The following is a 20,819-nucleotide window of genomic DNA, read 5'->3' on the forward strand; positions in this document are numbered from 1 at the left end:
TTGTTTTGTGGTGGAATATATAAAGAAAACACTACATTTGTGTTTTTGTTAAGAATTGTTTACAGAAATCATACAAACAAACAGAAGGGTAACAATGAAACAAGTATTAAACCATCATTTCGAAAACCAAAGTCACCACATAAAAAGGAACATTACCATAAACAGGAACCAAATCATTTGACAATAAAAGCAAAAGTATAATATGAAAGTACACATACATAAACTGAACAATATATGCTTTTCCCTTTCATACTTTGCAAAAAAACAAAAAAAAACAAAAACAAAAAAAAAACATTTGGAGCGCACCAGCTGCATATTACTTTGTACATTCAATATGACAGAAACAGTAGAATAGTAGTAGAAAAAAATGCTACTTAGTTTGAAGATTGATAAAGCTTCTCAGATATTAGAGAATCACAGTTAGGTCACACAGAATTTCACCAGCCACTTTATTAGGTACACCTTTCCAACTGTTCAGTAACGCAAATTTCTAATCAGCCAATCACATTGCAGCAACTCAGTGCATTTAGGCATGTAGACATGGTCAAGACGATCTGCTGCAGTTCAAACTGATCATTAGAATGGGGAAGAAAGGTGATTTAAGTGACTTTGAACGTGGCAGGGTTGTTGGTGCCAGACAGGCTGGTCTGAGTATTTCAGAAACTGCTGATCTACTAGGATTTTCACACGCAACCATCTCTAGGATTTACAGACAATGGTCCGAAAAAGTGAAAATATCCAGTGAGTGGCAGTTCTGTGGGTATAAATGCCTTGTTGATGCCAGAGAATGTCCAGATTGGTTCGAGCTAATAGAAATGCAACTGCAACAGTAACTCAAATAACCACACATTACAATCATGATTTGCAGAAGAGCATCTCTGAACGCACAACATGCCGACCTTGAGGCGGATGGGGTACAGCAACAGAAGACTACAGCGGGTGCCACTCCTGTTAGCTAAGAACAGGAAACTGAGGCTCCAATTCACACAGGCTCACCAAAATTGGAGAATAGAAGATTGGAAAAAAAAACTTTGCCTGGTCTGATGAGTCTCGATTTCTGCTGCGACATTCAGATGTCAGAGGTCAGAATTTGGCATCAACATTAAAGTGTAGATCCATCCTGTCTTGTATCAACGGTTCAGGCTGGTGGTGGTGTAATGGTGTGGGGGATATTTTCTTAGCACACTTTGGGCCCATTAGTACCAATTGAGCGTTGTGTCAACACCACAGCCTACCTGAGTATTGTTGCTGACCATGTCAATTCCTTTATGACCACAGTGTATTCATGTTCTGATGGCTACTTCCAGCAGGATAACGCCATGTCATAAAGCGTGAATCATCTCAGACTGGTTTCTTGAACATGACAATGAGTTCAGTGTACTCAAATGGCCTCCACAGTCACCAGAACTCAATCCAATAGAGCATCTTTGGGATGTGGTATTTCCAGTATCTTGTTGAATCTATGCCACATAGGATTAAAGCAGTTCTGAAGACAAAATGGGTCTAACCCGGTACTAGTAAGGTGTACCTAATAAAGTGGCCGGTATATGTTTAGTACATGAAATATTTAACAGAAAGGATGGCTTATTTAACCTCACAAGTAAATCTGATTTTAAAGGGACCACCCTGCTTTGTATTTTATGACGTAAGGAAAAAAAACAAACACTATATGCTTCCTTTTCCCGCTAAAATCATAAAAGCTAAGCCTAGATTTTTAAAGTGGTGTCACTTTCTGAACAACAACATCAAAGAGCTCTTTCCATTGAAGATGACCTTCATCTAAGAGATGATTTTGGCCTCAGTATGGGCTGTGCATGAGAAAATGTTTTTCTTCATGTGATTTAATCCAGCGTATGGCTATGTCATGCTCTTGACCATCAAAGAGAGTTAAAGAAGCAGGATCAAATGAAGGAACATACACTGGTGGCTTCACTCTGTCTGAGTCTCGGGGCTTTCCTCCACCTTCATCACCTCCAGTTGTTCCTGTACAGCATTGAGCTTTATCTCCGTGTCTGGATCTGTCTCTGGCTCCGCTTGGGAATCCACCTGGGGCTCCTCGCGTTCGTTTGCCAGGTTCTCTGTGCTCTCATAACAACCAGAGTCCCGTGGCATTTCAGTCTTTTGCTCCTCTGCATCGGATTCATCCTCCGCTGGAGAACAGAAAGGAAGTTAGTACATCAAACAGACTCATGCGGCTTGCATAATGCACAAATACAAACTATGATGGGCAAAATTAGCAGTCTAGACTCTGTAGGAATTTTACATTTTCAATTCAAAACATGGCATTTGGTTCCTTCACACCTCAGGCTACTCATAATTAACCCCGGGTTAACAATATGTCCTTGTTAAGATCTTAGCCGCCTCTATTAATTTTTGACAGGACAAACAATGTGTTCAGTGGATTGTACTGGAGTTGAACATATTGATTATTGATGTTTTTCTGATAAGATGTACTAAATGGTTTTGAAAATACGTGATTTAGCCTCATGAAAAATAATATAGTAATTAGTGTTTTTGAACCATACTATAGTACAGTACTTCAATCTGCTGTGGTAATTCTATAGTTGCTGTGTTAATACAACAACTATTGTAATATAAACAAATGACCCATTACACTAGATCTTTACAATACACCACAGTAAAAACTAAAGTATACTTCAGTATTTAATACAGTTGATCAGTTCACTGTAGTTAGTTAATATTCCAGTATGCTCTAACATTCATTAACAGTTGTAAATACTATAAAAGAGTATACAACACTTTACTATAGTATGGTTCGAAAATACTATATTAAACTATAAATACTATAATACTAAAATACTTAGTCTTTACTATAAATGATTATAATATTTGAATAGAGGATGTTCCACCTCATCATTTCGTTTTCATCCATGTAATTCAGTTATAAAATGCTGCTTAATGTCCTCAGTTCAATTCTGAGTTGTTTCCCTGCATGGACTTGACTTTTTGAGTTATAAAGGTAGGAATTAGGGCTGCACAATATATTATTTTAGCATCGATATCACAATGTGATCATTCGCAATAGTCACATCGCAGGATATGTAATGTTGAGTCTGTATTATAATTGATCATTTCTATGTGACTGTATGAGGACTTTAAAAGCATTTGGCATAAGGAATTGTATCATTAGTAAAGATTAATTTTAAATTACTGTACCAGAATACTGTTAGACTTGGGAAACAATAAAACACTGCTTATTTCATGCAGATAAAACTGTATGTATCATATGCAGATGGTGAAATTAAATTCATATCGCAATATATATTTTGCAGACTATCGAAATATCGCAATGTTAGATTTTTCCAATATCAACAGTCCTTGTAGGAATGAAATGATTCACTCACACCAGTTTAGGAGTTTTTTTTTGTCAGTTTGACTTTCCGGCTAGTTAACACTGAAAGGGAAAGTGAACATTGAAAGAACTGTGTAAAACACGTGTTTCCCTGACTTTCCAAAGCATGAGAAAATCCTGTCATTAGCCTATTTACACATCAACACATTTTAACCAGTCTGAAGTAGCGTTCTCAATGACACACTAGTATACACTATGTAGCCTACTCACTCGTCAAATATTTAAAACACTGCTTCGTCCACTACGTTGGACATTTTCCGTTGAGTGTGTGGGAATTAAAATGTATATAATCTAGTTCCAAATTAACAGAGATATTTATATTACTGACAAGTGTTACTCTTTGGTTTTTTAATGATATAATTTTTATTTAAAACTACAGCAGGCCAAGTGTTGGAGACATTTTATTCATTAGTTAATGCATTTACTAACATGAACTAATCACGAACAACACTTGTACAGCATTTATTAATCAGAATTGAACATTTACTAATGCATTATTAACATCCAAATCCATGCTTGTTAACATTAGTTAATGCACCGTGAGTTATCAAGAACTAACATTATACAACTGTATTTTCATTGACTAACATGAACAAATACTGTAGTAAATGTGTTGTTCATTGTTTGTTCATCTTAGTAAATGCATTATTAACATTAACTAATGAACCTTATTGTAAAGTGTGACCTTTTATCCTGGTGTCTTTATGCACTTTCTGGCTACTGGGCAGGGTGTCAATGACTGTGACTTGATCTTGTTTCTTTAAAGAAACTCTTTTGTTGATAAACTTGTGTGGTCAGCAGCCGGGCAGGTTTCTAACACCTACATATCTGAACAGGCACTGTTATGTTGATGAGATCAGGGCTGGCAAATGCAGTTTATATTGACTCCAATACTTCATTTGAATGCTTAGTTCAGCCATCTCCTCTCCTCATCCTAAAAACATATTATAGACAGAACATCTTTCTCTCTAATAAATAGATTTCAGACTGTAAACACTTGAAAGACACTACTGTAGTCTCTTGCAGACTCATGGACTTTATGAAGGCACTGTTTGACTGCAGACTTGTCCGAGTCTCCTGGACTGGGTTCTCATCTTTATTATTATTATTATTATTATTATTATTATTATTATTATTATTATTATTATATTTTCAACCAGTACTTAGGGTGTCCAACATTACACACGTTTAATTTGTGTCTCATCAGAGTATTAAAGTGAGCATTTCTTTTGTGAATTTCCATCGTGAAACTACTAAAAAACACACAGAATAGTGCGCAAGTGAATCAGGAGGTTTCAAAACATTCACAAAGAGATCGAATCAAGCAATTTCAGTAGGAATCGAATATGTTTGCTAACCCTGTCTAAAAAAACAAACCAAAAAACAAACATTAGATTGACCATAGGCGGTTCATTCCGCTGTGGCGTCCCCAGATTAATAAAGGGACTAAGCTGAAAAGAAAATGAATGATTGAATGAGAATGACCATAACTCGAGGTCAAGTGCAGGGTTAAAAGCTCTTATGGTGTTTTGATTCTACATGGACTTACAGTCATGAATCAGTTCTGTGGCTTTCAGTATCTTTACACGCTGCTCCGGGTCTGTGATGTTCAGATCATTCAGGTGGGACTCCTTCAGGCCAGTAAAGTCCTCCAAACTCTGGAAGCCATGCATGGACAGGAGAGATCCCAGCTCCTAAGGGAATAAATCATAAGAAGTCTGAGATCAGATTCTGTTGTGCTGGGATCTAATGGCACATATTATTGAATGAAAGTAACAAAAGTAACTTGAGGCTTACAGTCAGGCCTATTCTCTCCAGAACTTCCTCCAAGGTTTTTGGTTTGGGTTTCTGGCGCCCATGACTGTGGGTTCGCTTCCTTTTTGGTGGTGTTTCCTCCTCTGGTAGCATTGAGACGTAGACGAATTTAAAAGAGCCCACTTTGTTGTTGAGTTTGCCAGTCCAGGTGCCCACTGGTGGTTTCTCAATAATCTGGATGATGTCTCCTTTCTGTGCATTTAGAATAATGTCAGGGCAGGACAAGCTTTCTGCATATTACACATATAAATCTACATTAAAATAACTCACTCTAAATACTAAATCTAAATATTAAATACGTTATAGGATTGAAGATGCTGATTACAAATGCGTCTTGTGAAAAGGGTCTTTTGTGACCGCTATTATATATAGTTTCTTTTTTGAAATGTTCTTATGTTGTTCCAGTTCTGATTATTTTTTGGTGAATTAATTATTAAAAACAGTTTTGCACTAAAGACTTATTTGAATTATAGCGCTGTTCAAAATGTACAATTGTATGAATTTTATGCAACTTTCCACAATATTTATGTACACGTCTGTATTAAATATTATAAACTCAAGAAAATACAGAAAATTACTGTAAAATTACAGCAAATGTTTGAATTACTGGAAATTTTACAGAAAATGTCTATAATTTAACATCTGTTATTTAAAAAACACGTAAAATGACAAAATTGTTTTTTGCAGTGTAGTTTTTAGAGAAATTAGCTGTCCACAAAATTCTGCCATTATTTACTTGAAATAATATTTTTGCTTTTTATCACATAATTGGAAAAAAAAATATATATATATATATATATTTTACAATTTATAAATACGTTTTTAGAGTAAAGTGTAGTTTTTTTTTTTTTTTTTGGGGGGGGGGGGGGGGGGGGCGGTGTTACTGATGAGGTTTCTTACAAACTTCATCACTGAAAGCATGTTTATGCATAACATAAAATAGATGGCATGTTTAGTCATTCTAGTCAACACAACACCAATGTTTTAGCAGAAGATTTCAAAATAAATGATCCTGATTTTCAATCATATTTTCAAAAAAATCTAAATGACAAGAGTTTTAGTAGAATTTCGAAGAAACCGAATCAGAATAAACAAATAATGACATTTTACTTAAACTCATACCTGATAAAAACTAACTTGCTGTTTTTTGATAGCTGTACACATTACTTTATCATTAAGTCTTTCTCCTTCAAAACTATTTGAATTAAACGTATTACATGGATTTCATTGTATTCACCTTTCAAATTTACCACTAATTTCTTTTTTATTACAGTTAAAACATATTATTATTTTTTACCCGTGATGGCCAAATGCTTTACATAAAACAATGCCAAAACTACGGTGGCCGAGAGAGCTGCAACTTAAGAAAACATGCTGCAATTACAAAAAAACAGCAGCAAATTAAGAAAAGATCCATTTGACAGCACATGCTGCAAATCCTCACAACACACACACATTTAAAAATACGCTGCATTTTCACACAACACAAACAATTTACAAGAACACGCTGCATTTTCTCACAACACTTGCAAAAACAACAGAACACATTGCAAATGTTTCAAGGGTGCTCTAAAAGGTGACGGATGCTGCTGTGCCGTGACTACTGCTCAGTGAAGTTATAGGTGATCTTTGAAAGGTGAGTTTTGTTTGTGTATTTAAACATTCTGATTCCCTTTTGTATTTTATTAGCCTAAATAACCATAACCTAAATAGCCGGGTCCGTCACAATTTAGGGTCCCCTTGAAATATTTCTGTTGTGTTTCATTTGAAAGTGTTGTGAGAAAATGCAGCGTTTTCATAAATTGCTTGCGTGGTGAGAAAATGCAGCACGTTTTTAAAAATGCGTTTGCACTGTGAGAATTTGCAGCATGTGTGCAGTCAAACAGGTGAAGATCTTTTCTTAATTTGCTGGCTTTTTTTTTATAACTGCATGTGTTTTCTTAAATTGCAGCACATTAAGCTCTCTCGGCCACCGTACAAAACAAAACTAGTACATATAAAAAATGAAAATGATTAAAAAGTCAGAAATAAAAAAGGACTGAAAACTTTACACAAAAACACTGCCACAATAATTATGTAATAATAAATAACAATAAGAAAACAATTACTTCAAATGAAAAGTTTAACAGATATACTGAATTACAAACAAACAAATAAAAACAAGAAAAGGGAAGAATCCATAAATAAAAGATCAAATAATAACAGCCGTCATTATGGAGTCCCAATCCAAACATTTTTGGGAAGGCTGACCTGTAGTTTGAGGGAGTCCATATCATACGGGCTGGGGGTGAAGTCAGTTATGACAAGAGCTCTGCCGCAGAAGGGCCCCATGTAGATGTTGTCCTCAAGTCTCATACTGTCCCGCTGGCTGAAGCCGCTGTCCAGACTCTGCCTGTCTGCACCTGCTCATCAGCAACAAAACAGAAGTCATTCAGGATCATGATGTCTGTTCAGCTTTATACAGTAGTGTGGCTTATAGATGGCTTACATCCAGAGAGCTGGCGAGAGAGCGGGCTGTGGATTGTGTCCTCTGAGCTGTTGGAGCACACTGATGTCCTGTTTCCAGCAGTCAGATCAGGCGTCCAGTCAGTGGGAGACATAGGGGACATAGAGCCGTCCTCACAACTCTCATTCTGAAACACACACGTTTCAGATGGCCACGATGTTCATTTGAGTTCATACTATTATCAACAAGAATCTCACAAGCTGGAAAATGTAATCCTGATATCATCCACACGGGGGAGACAAATTCAAGTTATATTAAGTGTGCTTCTTTAGTAGTTAAGGTAAGGGCTGGCTTCTTGCAGGTCAAGTTTACACAAAATACTAAATCAAAATAAAATTGAAGTCAGTTTTTATTTATATTTCTATAAAAACATTTTAAAACATGGTAATATTGTACAATACTGTTGTAAAATTTATTTATGTGTATTAGATATTTTTATTTAGTTTTATTTAAATGAAATGAAATGTATGCGGGTGCAGTTAATATGTATTTTGAGGTTCAAAAGTTTCTGCAAATAATAAATTTTTTTTGAACAACAAATTTTATTTTTATTTTTATGTCAAGGGCTCTGCCGCAGAAGGGCCCCATGTAGGTGCTGTCCTCCAGTCTCAAACTGTCCCAAATGAAGTCGCTGTGTATTAGCTATTTTTTAAATTAAATTAAATTAAATTAAATTAAATTAAATTAATGCAACCCATCACTGGGAAGCATCCATACACACTTATTCACACACATATGCTACAGACAATTTATGGAGCTAATAATATGCCAAAACAATCTGAATTTGAATTGTGTTCATTTGAATGATTGACTTGTGTTCAAGTCAATTACTGAATTGTAGTTTAATAAATCAAAATTGGAATTTCTTAATTTGAATTTAAATTTCATAACTTGAACATCTAAAATGTAAGACAACTGAATGTTTCAAGGCTGAATGTTTTATAGACGTATTTCCAAACAAAAATCAGAACACAACAAAATTTGAAAATACTATAAAAAAAATAGAAAATACTATTTAAAAAATCTATACAAAATTCAGCCTTGAAAAATTTAATTTGTCTTACATTTTAGATGTTCAATATTCAAGTTATGAAATTTAAATTCAAATTAAGAAATTGTAAACAAACGGTGGTGCAGTGGGTAGCACGTTCGCCTCACAGCAAGAAGGTCGCTGGTTCGAACCTCGGCTGGATCAGTTTGCGCTTCTGTGTTAAGTTTGCATGTTCTCCTCGTGTTCGTGTGGGTTTCCTCCTGGTGCTCCGGTTTCCCCCACAGTTCAAAGACATGTGGTATAGGTGAATTGGGTAGGCTAAATTGTCCATAGTGTATGGGTGTGTATGGATATTTCCCAGTGATGGGTTGCAGCTATTTCCCAGTGAGGCAGTTCATTCCGCTGTGGTGACCCCAGATTAATAAAGGGACTAAGCTGAAAAGAAAATGAATGAATGAACAATTCAAATTCAGATTGTTTTGGCATATTATTAGCTCCATAACAATGTAGCCTACCAATTCACCTTTACCACGTTTTGGACTTTTGGGGGAAACCAGAGCACTCGGAGGAAACCCACGTGAACACGGGGAGAACATGCAAACTCCATACAGAAATGTCAACTGACCCAGCCGAATTTAATTTAATTTAATTTAATTTAATTTAATTTAATTTAATTTAATTTAATTTAATTTAATTTAATTTAATTTAATTTAATTTAATTTAATTTAATTTAATTTAATTTAATTTAATTTAATTTAATTTAATTGTGGGTGCAGTAATAAGTATGTTGAGGTGGAAAATTTTCCGCAAATATTACATATGAAAATAAAATTGTTTTGCATATTTTACATTTTATTTTCAAACATGATACAGGTTAAGAAAACAATTTCATTTCTAATTTAAAACTAAATAGTTTAACAGATAGACCAAAATATATGACTTTTGTTTTTTCAAAAATAGGTATTTTTTTCATTTAACATAAGGTCATCCCCTTTACAGTTTCATTTTTAATATAAATGTATCTGCATAACAATATACTCCAAAGACCCCAAACATTTTTATAAAGTTTTCATTTTGACACTCATCATACATCCACATACTCATACATCATTTAAATCCTTATTTTACATTATATTTTTATAGAAATTTAATTACTTTAAATTTATTTTTAATTAAAAAAACAACAATTCTTTATCCAGCAATGCTTAACATTGCCTAAGATGAATAAATCATGTTTCTTTTCATCATTGCATCATGCTGTAAAAGACACCTGAAAGTTTCCACTCACCCCCTCCTCTGCAAGGGCTTTCTGTACCATCTTGGATGTTTTACGGGTCATTGTGCGAGTTATGACGTTTCTCCATTTCTTTCCCAGTTTCCCATTACTTTTCCCTGATTCCTCTGGTGGCGCTGCTTCCAACAGCTGAAAAACATTTGAACAAAAAAACAACAAAACAATTAGGCTTTAAGTGTTATTTCTTCCCACCACTTCGTCAGTATCTATTAAATTTGTCTTCTCGACTCATCAAACTTCCTCTTGTCTAAAACAGTCTATGATGTCCTTGAATAAGCATTGCTATTTGCGTTGCTTGTCCTCATATCTTGTTGTTTGGTGCTCTTAAGACTTAAAAGAAACTTCAACTTTGCTTTACAATGAACTGATTTACCTCAAGTAACCTCACTGTGGGCTTTTTAAAAAATTACAGACTTTTTTGAAGTGCCTTTTATTGTCATCCTTTGTTTTTGATGAACCTTATGATGTGCCCTTGTCCTGTAAGCTGAATCAGCATTCTTTATCAGCGCTATAACCACAGTATATGCAGTGTTAGTTTTAAAGTGCTGGGCCGCTGTTCTCAGGAGGATTTCCAGTAAAGTCTGTGGCAGTGGTTTCTGCGTCACTATCACTGTGAGTCAATGCGGCTCCTCCTTTCTGAGGCCTAAAAGAGCATGTCAGAGGCTCTTGCTTTTACTGCGAGGACAACATGTGCTGATATCAAAGTCATAGACAAAAAAACTAGAATACCTGTCAGAGCTGAGGGGATTTCACAGCAGTCTCTTATAGATGCATTGTGCTTTTATTGCAACTTTGCACTTCCACAGAACACAATGTTTTATTATTAAAGAGGATTCTGTTTTAACATGTGTATATTATTCATCATTTATATTTATAGATACAGTTATTATGCAAGTGGATCAAAGACAAAACTGCAATTTTCTGTACATTTATATGTGTCATGTTTATTCATTCATTTTCTTTTTGGCTTAGTTCTGCCACAGCGGAATGAACCGCCAACTTATCTGGGAAATGTTTTACGCAGTGGATGCCTTTCCAGCTGCAACCCATCAGTGGGAAACACCTATACACACTCATTGACACACACACCACTGACAATTTAGCCTACCCAATTCACCTATACTGTATGTTTTTGGACTTGTGGGGGAAACCGGAGCACCCGGAGGAAACCCACGCGAACACTGAGAGAACAAACTACAGACAGAAATGCCAGCTGACCCAGCCGGGGCTCGAAGCGACCTTCTTGCTGTGAGGCGATTGTGCTGCCCCCTGCACGTTTTAATTCATTTATTTTTTGACTTCATTTTCATTAAATGAAAATAAAACAGACACTTTTAAAATGTTTAAAAGACACTTTAAAACAGAAGGTCGACACTTTCTATGTACATAAAATCCTTTAAATTATACATTTATGGGACATTTGTTATTTTAAAACAATTGATTTATAATAAAATATATCTACTTCCACTGTTCAAAGTCAGTTTTTTGAAAAAGGCCTCAACAAGGCTGCTTGTGTATCTTTAACATGATTAAAACAATAATAGTGTTAAAATATTGCTTTTATGATTTCTTATAACAGTTTTTACTCTGTGATAATGTAATAACATGTCATTTATTCCTGCGATGCAAAGCTGAATTTTACGCTACTATTAATCAGAGACTGACTTGGTACTCAAGAAATATTTGTTATCATTAATAATGATTGTGAGTCAAATGTCCTCGCCTTCTGTTTAATAACTGCTAAAAGGCTTCTGACATTAAACTGAAGAAATCCTTCTCCTCCCAGTCATGTACATTGGATGCACAATCTGATGCAGCCTATTCAAATGGAAAAGATTCAGTATACAATTTGCGGTAATACTGAATAATTTGACACTATCTCCTCACATTTTGAAAATGGAAAAAAAATTCAATAATAATAATAATAATAAAAAAGCGGACCTACTTTCCCTGCCCCTGGCTTACTTATGAATAGAGAGAATAGAGAGAATAGAGAGTGATTTATTTATTTATTTATTATCTTTCCTTTTTGTAATACTTTTTTTAATTAATTTATTTTCTACTGCGGTACCTTTTGCATATTTGTATTTATTTTTCTATATTGCTGTAATGTCTGTTACTTTTATCTATAATGTTTTTCTCTATCTTACATAATATATATATATATATATATATATATATATATATATATATATATATATATATATATATATATATATATAAATATATAAAGTTGAAGTCAGAATTAATTATTTTTTTCCCCATTTTCTGTTTAGCGAAGAGAAATTTTGTTCAACACATTTCTAAACATAATAGTTTTAATAACTCATTTCTAATAACTGATTTCTTTTATCTTTGCCATAATGACAGTATATAATATTTTATTATATATTTTTTAAGACACTTCTATACAGCTTAAAGTGACATTTAAAGGCTTAACGTAAGGTTAGGTTAATTAGGCTAACTAGGTAAGTTAGGATAATGAGGCAAGTCATTGTATAACGATGGTTTGTTCTGTAGACTATTAAAAAATATACAGCTTAAGGGGCTAATAATTTTGACCTTAAAATGTATTTGGAAAAAAATAAAAACTGCTTTTATTCTAGCCGAAATAAAACAAATAAGACTTTCTCCAGAAGAAAAAATATTATCAGACATACTGTGAAAATTTCCTTGCTCTGTGAAACATCATTTGGAAAATATTTTAAAAAGAAAAAAATCAAAGAGGGGCTAATAATTCTGACTTTAACTGTATGTATATATATGTATGTATATATATATATATATATATATATATATATATATATATATATATATATATATATATATATATATATATATATATATAAATAAATTTTTATGTGTTAATCTTAATGCAAGAATATAATGTTGTATTGTTTAATTCAGAGAGAATGAAAATTTGAGCTAATTGTTTTCTGGGTCACACTTTATTTTGATATTCCATTTGTTAATTTTAAGTTACATTGCATCTACATGCCAACTAATTCTCATTAGATTATAAGCAGACTGTTAGGTTGGGGTTAGAGTTGCTATCATCAAAATAAAGTGTTACCGTTTTCTGATGCTAGATTGGAGCAGTTGATGTTTTGTGACTCTGTATTTGGTGCTGTGGCTCTCTGACTTATATGCATCAATAAAACAAAGTTAAACCAATAATGATTGTGAAAACAGGTGTTACTAGTCAAGTTAATGAATCTGTGCTTAAAAAAGAAATCCTAATAACCCTAAACTATAGAGTAACAGTGTACAGTATATGATACAAAATAATTTACATAATGTATAATATAATAAATATATTTCATAAATAATAAAAGACACTTAAAGTATCACATATAAGATGTGCACAAACTACCACAGTTTCTTAAAATAAGACAGAAGCAGGCTCTCTGCTCGAATGCTTCATGAGAGGATGACATCTGTCTAGATATTTTTAAAACAGTGTGGCTTAAGTATCATTTCAGCTGTTTGCTTTGGTTACTGAAAGGCTTGAAAAAATGTGGATTTTTCTACACAGAGGCTACTGTTGTTTTACTTCTCTAAGACAGCAGATATTGGTCAGTAATGTGCACAGCTACTCATTGTACATCTTCTTCTTGAACAAATGAACTTACTGATTCGTCCAGTAGAGGCTCAGGGTTGCTTACAGGTGATGATGGCTTTGGCTTCATAAAGTCTTTGAAGCTACTGGACCTTTGCAGAGAGAGCTGTGAACACAGACATATTAACAGTTAAAGTAGATGGACAGAGAAAGCACAGTCATACAATAGCTGTATAGATGGATTGTTTTTTATTTCTCATGATGACTCAGTGGCCTTTTGCTTGAATGCAGAATCATCCAGCATCAGGTTTACCAAATTGTATCTCTGTGCATCTTGAACAAATCCACTTTAGTTTAACAGAGAGATCATATTATAATGACCATTAAATGTTATCGTAATTCCACAAGCAAATATCCTGATCAATATTTTGAAGCATTTTCAGGTCCCCAGAGCAACATCTGAGCAGAACAAAAAGACACATAATCCTTTTCAGATCCATAGACCAGAGGACATTACAAGAACGAATTATACTTGCTTTCAGCTTGTTTGAAGGGCCAATTGTTCATGAGAGTAGAGTTTCACAGGAAGGAGAATGTATACATCGACACTTTACATTATAAACTTGACATAATATGTTGGTAATAATAATGTGTTAGACTATCTCACAGGTGTCAAACTCAGTTCCTGGAGGGCCACAGCTTAGTACAGTGTAAGCTGCGGTCACACTGGACTTTTCTCCTCATAGATTTCCATTTATACACATGCGAATGCGTCAGATCGGAAGCGCAAATTCGTGCTACAAGTTTCACAGTTCGATGTGTTGCAAAGTTCAAGCTTGGTAAACTCTGACCTGCGAAAACGCATCACTTGACTGCGTGAGACCAATTTAGGATCAAAATATGACCTCTCTGGACAGAAATTGACGATATCAACCAATCGCTTGATTTTCTAAATGTCTAATCATCTTGTTTAATCCCGCCCTTTTTCGCTGCACCGTACAACAAAATTTCGCACACTCAAACTCTAGCGTGACTGCAGCTTTAGTTCCAACCCTAACTAAACTAACTAATTGAGTCCTTCAGGCTTGTTGAAACCTACAGTAGTGTGATGGACCAAGGTTGTAGCTAAACTGTTTCATCACAGAAGGACAAAAATAAAGCTTAAAGAGCCCCTATTATGGGTTTTTGAAAATTGCCCTTCATGTAGTGTTTAACACAGCTCTAAGTGAAGTGAAATATCCAGCTTAAGCTTAAATCTGTAAGTGCACCATGTTTAAAACTATTGATTCATTTATAAAAGAGTCGAATCATAGTGCTTCAAATGAATCATCTTCATAAGGAGTCTTTAGCTGTTTCTGCGTGACGGCCAAACGAAACATAAGCCCCGCCCAATTGTTGCGGGTGCAAACCCGGGAAAATTGAAACCTGCGGTCCCTCCCACAAACACTGTAGAAAAGAAAAAGAGGAAGACAAACACTGTGGCAGATCCTGGTTGAATCAAGTCATTTGCTCAGCTGGATATTATTGGAAGTGTGAGGGAAAGTTAGTGCTATTTTCTCTACCCAAACATGAGGTTGTGAAGAGTCAGTGGTCAAGGTTTATTTTTGCAAAAGACCTCAGCATTATAGCCCAGCCTTGTGCTGTGTTCCTGTCACTTTTCTGACAAATGCTTCTGCAATCTACACGCTTACAACAGGGGATTCGTCGGCCGTTAATGAAAGATCAGAAAAGACTATTAATGTGAGGGACTTTGTCAGAGCTCGACAGGAATTTTAGCAGTACTTGGATCAGTGGATCATGGATCAGTTTCTTCCTCCATTTCAATTTGGAGGACGAATAACGGGAATTTTCCAGGATAATGAACAAAACGGGAGGGTGGCTGGAGATAATCGGAAATACGCGAGACTCCTAAAAAAAACATGGGGTGTTGGCAGGTATAATTCAATATTGTTAATAAACCGTGCTGGGCATTTCACTCTGTCTCGCACTGAATGCTGTTGACGTTTTTATTTTAGTTTATCTTATTTTATTTCATTCTCTAAATTTTTATAGTAGTGCACAGTCCTGTGTTATGTTGTCAATTTATGTTGTTTGATGTAGCACCTCGGTCCTGGAGGAACATTGTTTCGTTTCACCGTGTACTGCACTGTATATTGTTTAAATGACAATACAGCCTACTTGACTTGACTTGAAAAACAGTATAAATAAATAACACTTGCACCTCTGATGAAAATAATAGTTCCATATTTTGTTTATATTGTTAGTTAAGAATGTGAGATTGTTGATTGTATTGCACAGTGTGACGTGTTAAAGTTTATGGAGTCGATTCATTCAAGATTATGGCTTTTTTATTTTGTTAATAAATGTGACTCAGTGTGGGTTTTGAGGGCTGCTGAGCATCTTTGTTCCAGTTTGACTTGTTGCTCTTATCTGAAGTTTTCACTGTGCCACTTTTTTTTTTTGCAGCAGCAGCAGCAGCACAGGAAGTGGGTCTGTCAAAACCAACAGGCAGCCAATCCCTGCAGAGCTGTGCACTATCTAGACAACATCACACAACAGACTGCAGTCTACGGAGAAAACCAAACGCAAGACGTCAATACTGGGAAAACAAAAGCTGCTGTTTGATCTGGTCTATGTTTAAAGGGAGTTCACAAACAAAAAGGGAAATTTCGGTGGTTCTAAACTTCTTTCTTCTGTTGAACACAAAATAAAATATTGAAAAACAAACAAAAACAAACAAACAAACAAACAGCCATTGATATCCACAGTAGTTTTAACTTAAGTTTAGTTAATATCAGCTGTAAATTCCTGATCTTAAGAGATGAATAAGAGGGCGAGTGCAATGGGTCGTAAATTAAAAAATGTTTGTTCTGTGGATGGAAATTAGGTATTAATATTTTTAGATTTCTATGAAGATTTAATGAGCAACTTAATGTATTCAGTCCACTTGAACCAGATATTTCTAAATACCTGGATGGGAGATCACATGGGAAAGCTAGGTTGCTGCTGGAAGTGGTGTTAGTGAAGCCAACAGGGTGCGCTCAATGTGCAGTCTGTGTGGGTCCTAATACCCCAGTATTGTGAAGGCGACACTATACTGTCAGTTTGCGCCATCTTTTGGGTGAGACATTAAACTGAGGTCCTGACTCTTTGTGGTCGTTAAAAATCCCAGGATGTCCTTCAAGAAGAGCAGGGGTGTAACCTCGGCATCCTCTGTCTATCATGGTCTCCTAACCATCCCCATATCATAATTGGTTTCATCACTCTGTCTCCTCTCCACTAATCAGCTGGTGTGTGGTGTGCAATATGGCTGCCGTCGCATCATCCACACTGGTGGTGGATGAGGAGATTCCCCCATTGCGTAAAGCGCTTTGAGTGTCTAGAAAAGCGCTATGCAAATGTAAAGAATTATTATTATAAGAATGTAATTTTTTCCATCACATAAATATCATATACTTGACTTTTTCTAGCTATTCTTGGATGGTGGGGATTCAGGAAGTAACTAGTGTCTCGTAATTGCTTTTTTGGTGCAATATTAAAATATCAAGTAAGTATTTTTCAGATTTACTTATTTGGATATCAGAGCTTCCAAAATAAATAAACATGAATTGAAAGGGTGGTGTAATATTAAGTATGTTTTCTATTACTTCATGTACTTCTACCCAAATTAGTTTTATTACTGGACTAACATTTTCAGTATATCCTCCTACTGTATGTGTTCAACTAAAGAAAGAAACTCAGGTTTAGAAAAAATGAAGGGTCAGTAAATGATGGCTTTTCATTTTGGGGTAAACAAACTGTTTCATTCTTCTGTTGAACACAAAAGACATTTTGAAGAAAACTGGAAACCTGTAACCATTGACTTCCACAGTCTTTGTCCTACAGTGGATGTCAATGGCTCCCAGTTTTCTGCTTGTTTCAGAATATCTTCCTTTGTGTTCAGAAACTCATGAAGGTTTGAAACCCCTTGAGGGTGAGCAAAAAAAAAAAGTGAGTAAATTTCATTTTTGGGTGAACTATCCATTTAATTTTCCACGATTGCATATTGCACTGTAAAAATGTCCCAACACAAATTAATCAAGTTGACAATATTTTTTACAAATTTACTTGGATTGAACATAAAACAATCAAGTAGTCCCAAAAGAACTAAACAACTCATTTTAAATAAGTGTTTTGAACAAGCAACAAGTAATTATTTTTGAGAGTGTTACATTAGAATCAATCATTGCAAAACTCCATATTATTATTACTAACCCAGTGACAATGTTCATATCATCATATGATGCTGAAATATATATTTTGTCAGACTTATTACTCATAATCTAAACTCTAACCAAAGAGGAAGCTGCCACTTTTGAGATGATGTGGAAAAGTTTTCATTTACACCATGACAATAATCATCACCAGTACTGTAAATCCCTCTACTTCTCTGAATAATGATATGAAAAAACTTAAAAAAGAAATCATAAAAACATAAAAGCAACCATAATGCACAACAGCAAAATTGTCAGATCTTACTCCGCCTGGGGTTTCATGCATTTACCAAACACCTGCAGTTTCAGAGAGGAGAAATATCGAAACTGATCGTTGTTACACGCAAGATCTGAATCAAATGGAAAATAAGAGTAATGCTGTCAAAGCAGTTAACCGCAAAGAAAGAACAAGAAGAAGTGGAGCGCCCTCTGAAGATGTATGTAAATGAGACTTTGACTTCAGGAGGCGAGTGTGGATGGTTTTTTGTGAAGAAGCAGCTCTTCAGGATGTGTGGTGCGGTCTGATGTGTCTACAGGAACTGCTGCACAGCCATGCATTTCACCAAAAACAATCATATGGTTTCAGTTCATAAAGTCTACAGGTCTGAAGCCAAATGGAACCAATAACAATAACACAACTATTCTCATCTCTAAATAAAAAGTCACCAACAGATGTCATGTTTCATGTTCTTTTGGCGCATTCTGGGATGGATGACCTGCAGGAGCATCATTCATGTGGCAGATTAAGTATCAAACTCTTACCTTCTTCTTCTGCACTTGGTTCTGCTCCTTTTCCGAAGCGTTGGATGGTTTCCGTCGTAACATGGTGGTGGTCAGTGTCTCCCAGCCGTCAGGTGTGTAAAAGTCTCGCTCCTGTCAGAAAGACGAAAGCCACCAGCGCAGGAAGAGGCAGAAGAAAAGCGATTCTCTGATCGCTGGAGTGCAGAACTAAACGCTTGAGGAAGTCACATGACTAGACAGGAACTTCTTTTTTTAAAAGGTGGCTTTGGTTGAGATGGTACATATCAGATAAAACAACAAACCAGAAACATTAGTGACCTATTCATTATATATGTGTTGTACAGAACATGTTCAAGCTGAAGGTTTAGAATGAAGTTCAGAAAAGGAGTTTTTTACTTTTATATTTATTCTGAACTAATAAAATAATTATGGGTGTGTTTATATACATATATATACATACACACAGTTGAAGTCAGAAATTCTGAATTTTTTTCTCTCTTCTAAATATTTCCGAAATGCTGTCTAACAGAGCAAGGACATTTTCACAGTATGTCTGATAATATTTTTTCTTCTGAAGAAAGTTCTATTTGTTTTATTTCGGCAAGAACAAAAGCAGTTTTGAATTAAAAAAAATACATTTTAAGGTCAAAATTATTAGCCCCTTTAAGCTATATATTTTTTCGATAGTCTACAGCAGTGTTTCCCAACCCTGTTCCTGGAGGCACACCTACAGTACATATTTTGAATGTCTCCCTTTTCTGACCCATTAACTTCAGGTGTTGGAGTCTCTTCTGATATTCTGATGAGTTGATTCAGGTGTGTTTGATTAGGGAGAGGTTGAAAATGTGGACTGTTGGTGTGCCTTCAGGAACAGGGTTGGAAAACACTGGTCTACAGAACAAACCATCGTTATACAATAACTTCCCTAATTACCCTAACCTGCCTAGTTAACCTAGTTATACCTTTAAATGTCACTTTAAGCTGTATAGAAGTGTCTTGAAAAATATCTAGTCAAATATTATTTACTGTCATCATGGCAAAGATAAAATAAATCAGTTATTAGAAATGAGTTATTAAAACTATTATGTTTAGAAATGTGTTGAAAAAAATCTTCTCTCCATTAAACAGAAATTGGGGAAAAATAAACAGGGGGGCTAATAATTCTGACTTCAACTATATGCACACAGACATTTTCAGAGAAAGAACCATACAATTGAAAAATATTTTAAATATAGATTTTTTTAGCACCAAACCCTACATATTCTGAGTAAATGGCTTGGAACATTAATAGCACTGTCAGCAAGGTTATGCTTACTGGGAGATAGGGAACAGATGTCAAATGTTACAAAAGGAGAGTTCACAGTGCTCATGGTGGAGATTTCAGTGACGACTAGAATCATCTTAAAACACTGGAAAACTCCCAAAACTCAAAATTCAGTTAAAACAATGGGACAATAAAATGATTCAAACAGCTTTATATAAAAGTTTACTTTACACATTACATAATGACAAAGCAGGGGTCCCTGTGTGTATCCCAGTGTGGGAAGACTTTTGGTCTTATGTGATGATGTCTTGTAACACAATTTAAAATTACTCAGCAGGTTTTCTTTATAATACTGTACTTTTGTCTATAGTAACCACTGTATACATCTTGGCTTTACATTTAGTAGGCGTACCAGTGATCAGTGTAATGTGTGTTTGTATTATTTTGTCATGAACCAAAAGAAAACAATAAAAAACCTTTAATTTTAAAAATCTATATTTGAAATATATTTGATAGTTTGTTATTATTTAAACATACAGTATTTAATCTTTTAAGTGTACATATTAAAATAGAGAAATACTCTTAAGAGATAATTTAAATGTATAAATATAAGATAAATGTTATATTAATGTTAATATATTTAATATTTAAATGAAATATAATACATTTAAATTATTATTTAGATTAAATATATGATATTTACATATGCCAATTTTATTTTTCCATATTTGTAACATAGTATATTTCAAATATACTTACTTACTTACTTTCTCCCAGGGCCGTTAATATCAAAGTTGATATTTAGCCGCACCATGTTGATGCTTCGTAACATCAAATATTTACAAGGTGGGTCACTAGCCCAATGCTCAACCCCAACCTGGAGGACCAGGACATACACTATGGACAATTTAGCTTACCCAATCACCTATAGCACATCATTTTGGACTTGTGTGGGAAACTGGAGCACCCAGAGGAAACCTAAATGAACAAGGGTAGAACTCCACACAGAAATGCCAACTGACC

At 34.8% G+C, this 20,819-nt stretch overlaps 1 protein-coding gene across 1 annotated transcript; it reads right to left on the minus strand.

The window, feature by feature from the left end:
• Nucleotides 1-39: 39 nt before the first annotated feature.
• sash3 (SAM and SH3 domain containing 3) lies at nt 40-18,823 on the minus strand. The gene is made up of 8 exons (XM_056471744.1): nt 18,554-18,823; nt 13,612-13,704; nt 9,974-10,108; nt 7,677-7,821; nt 7,439-7,590; nt 5,171-5,380; nt 4,923-5,067; nt 40-2,150 (listed from the first exon to the last, which is right to left on the minus strand). The coding sequence occupies exons 1-8, from the start codon at nt 18,614-18,616 to the stop codon at nt 1,930-1,932; spliced, it is 1,164 nt and encodes a 387-aa protein (XP_056327719.1). The 5' UTR covers nt 18,617-18,823; the 3' UTR covers nt 40-1,929.
• Nucleotides 18,824-20,819: the final 1,996 nt, after the last annotated feature.

Source organism: Danio aesculapii, chromosome 14 (genome assembly GCF_903798145.1).
Source record: "Danio aesculapii chromosome 14, fDanAes4.1, whole genome shotgun sequence".
Classification (NCBI taxonomy): domain Eukaryota; kingdom Metazoa; phylum Chordata; class Actinopteri; order Cypriniformes; family Danionidae; genus Danio; species Danio aesculapii.

What these genes read in the sequence shown, in the direction of transcription:
- sash3 (XM_056471744.1), bottom strand. Translation starts at nt 18,616, where the DNA reads ATGTTACGACGGAAACCATCCAACGCTTCGGAAAAGGAGCAGAACCAA. An exon ending in AAGCCCTTGCAGAGGAGGGG is followed by an intron (nt 7,822 to 9,973) that starts GTGAGTGGAAAC and finishes TGTGTGTTTCAG; the next exon opens with AATGAGAGTTGTGAGGACGG. An exon ending in TGGAGAGAATAGGCCTGACT is followed by an intron (nt 5,068 to 5,170) that starts GTAAGCCTCAAG and finishes TTATTCCCTTAG; the next exon opens with GAGCTGGGATCTCTCCTGTC.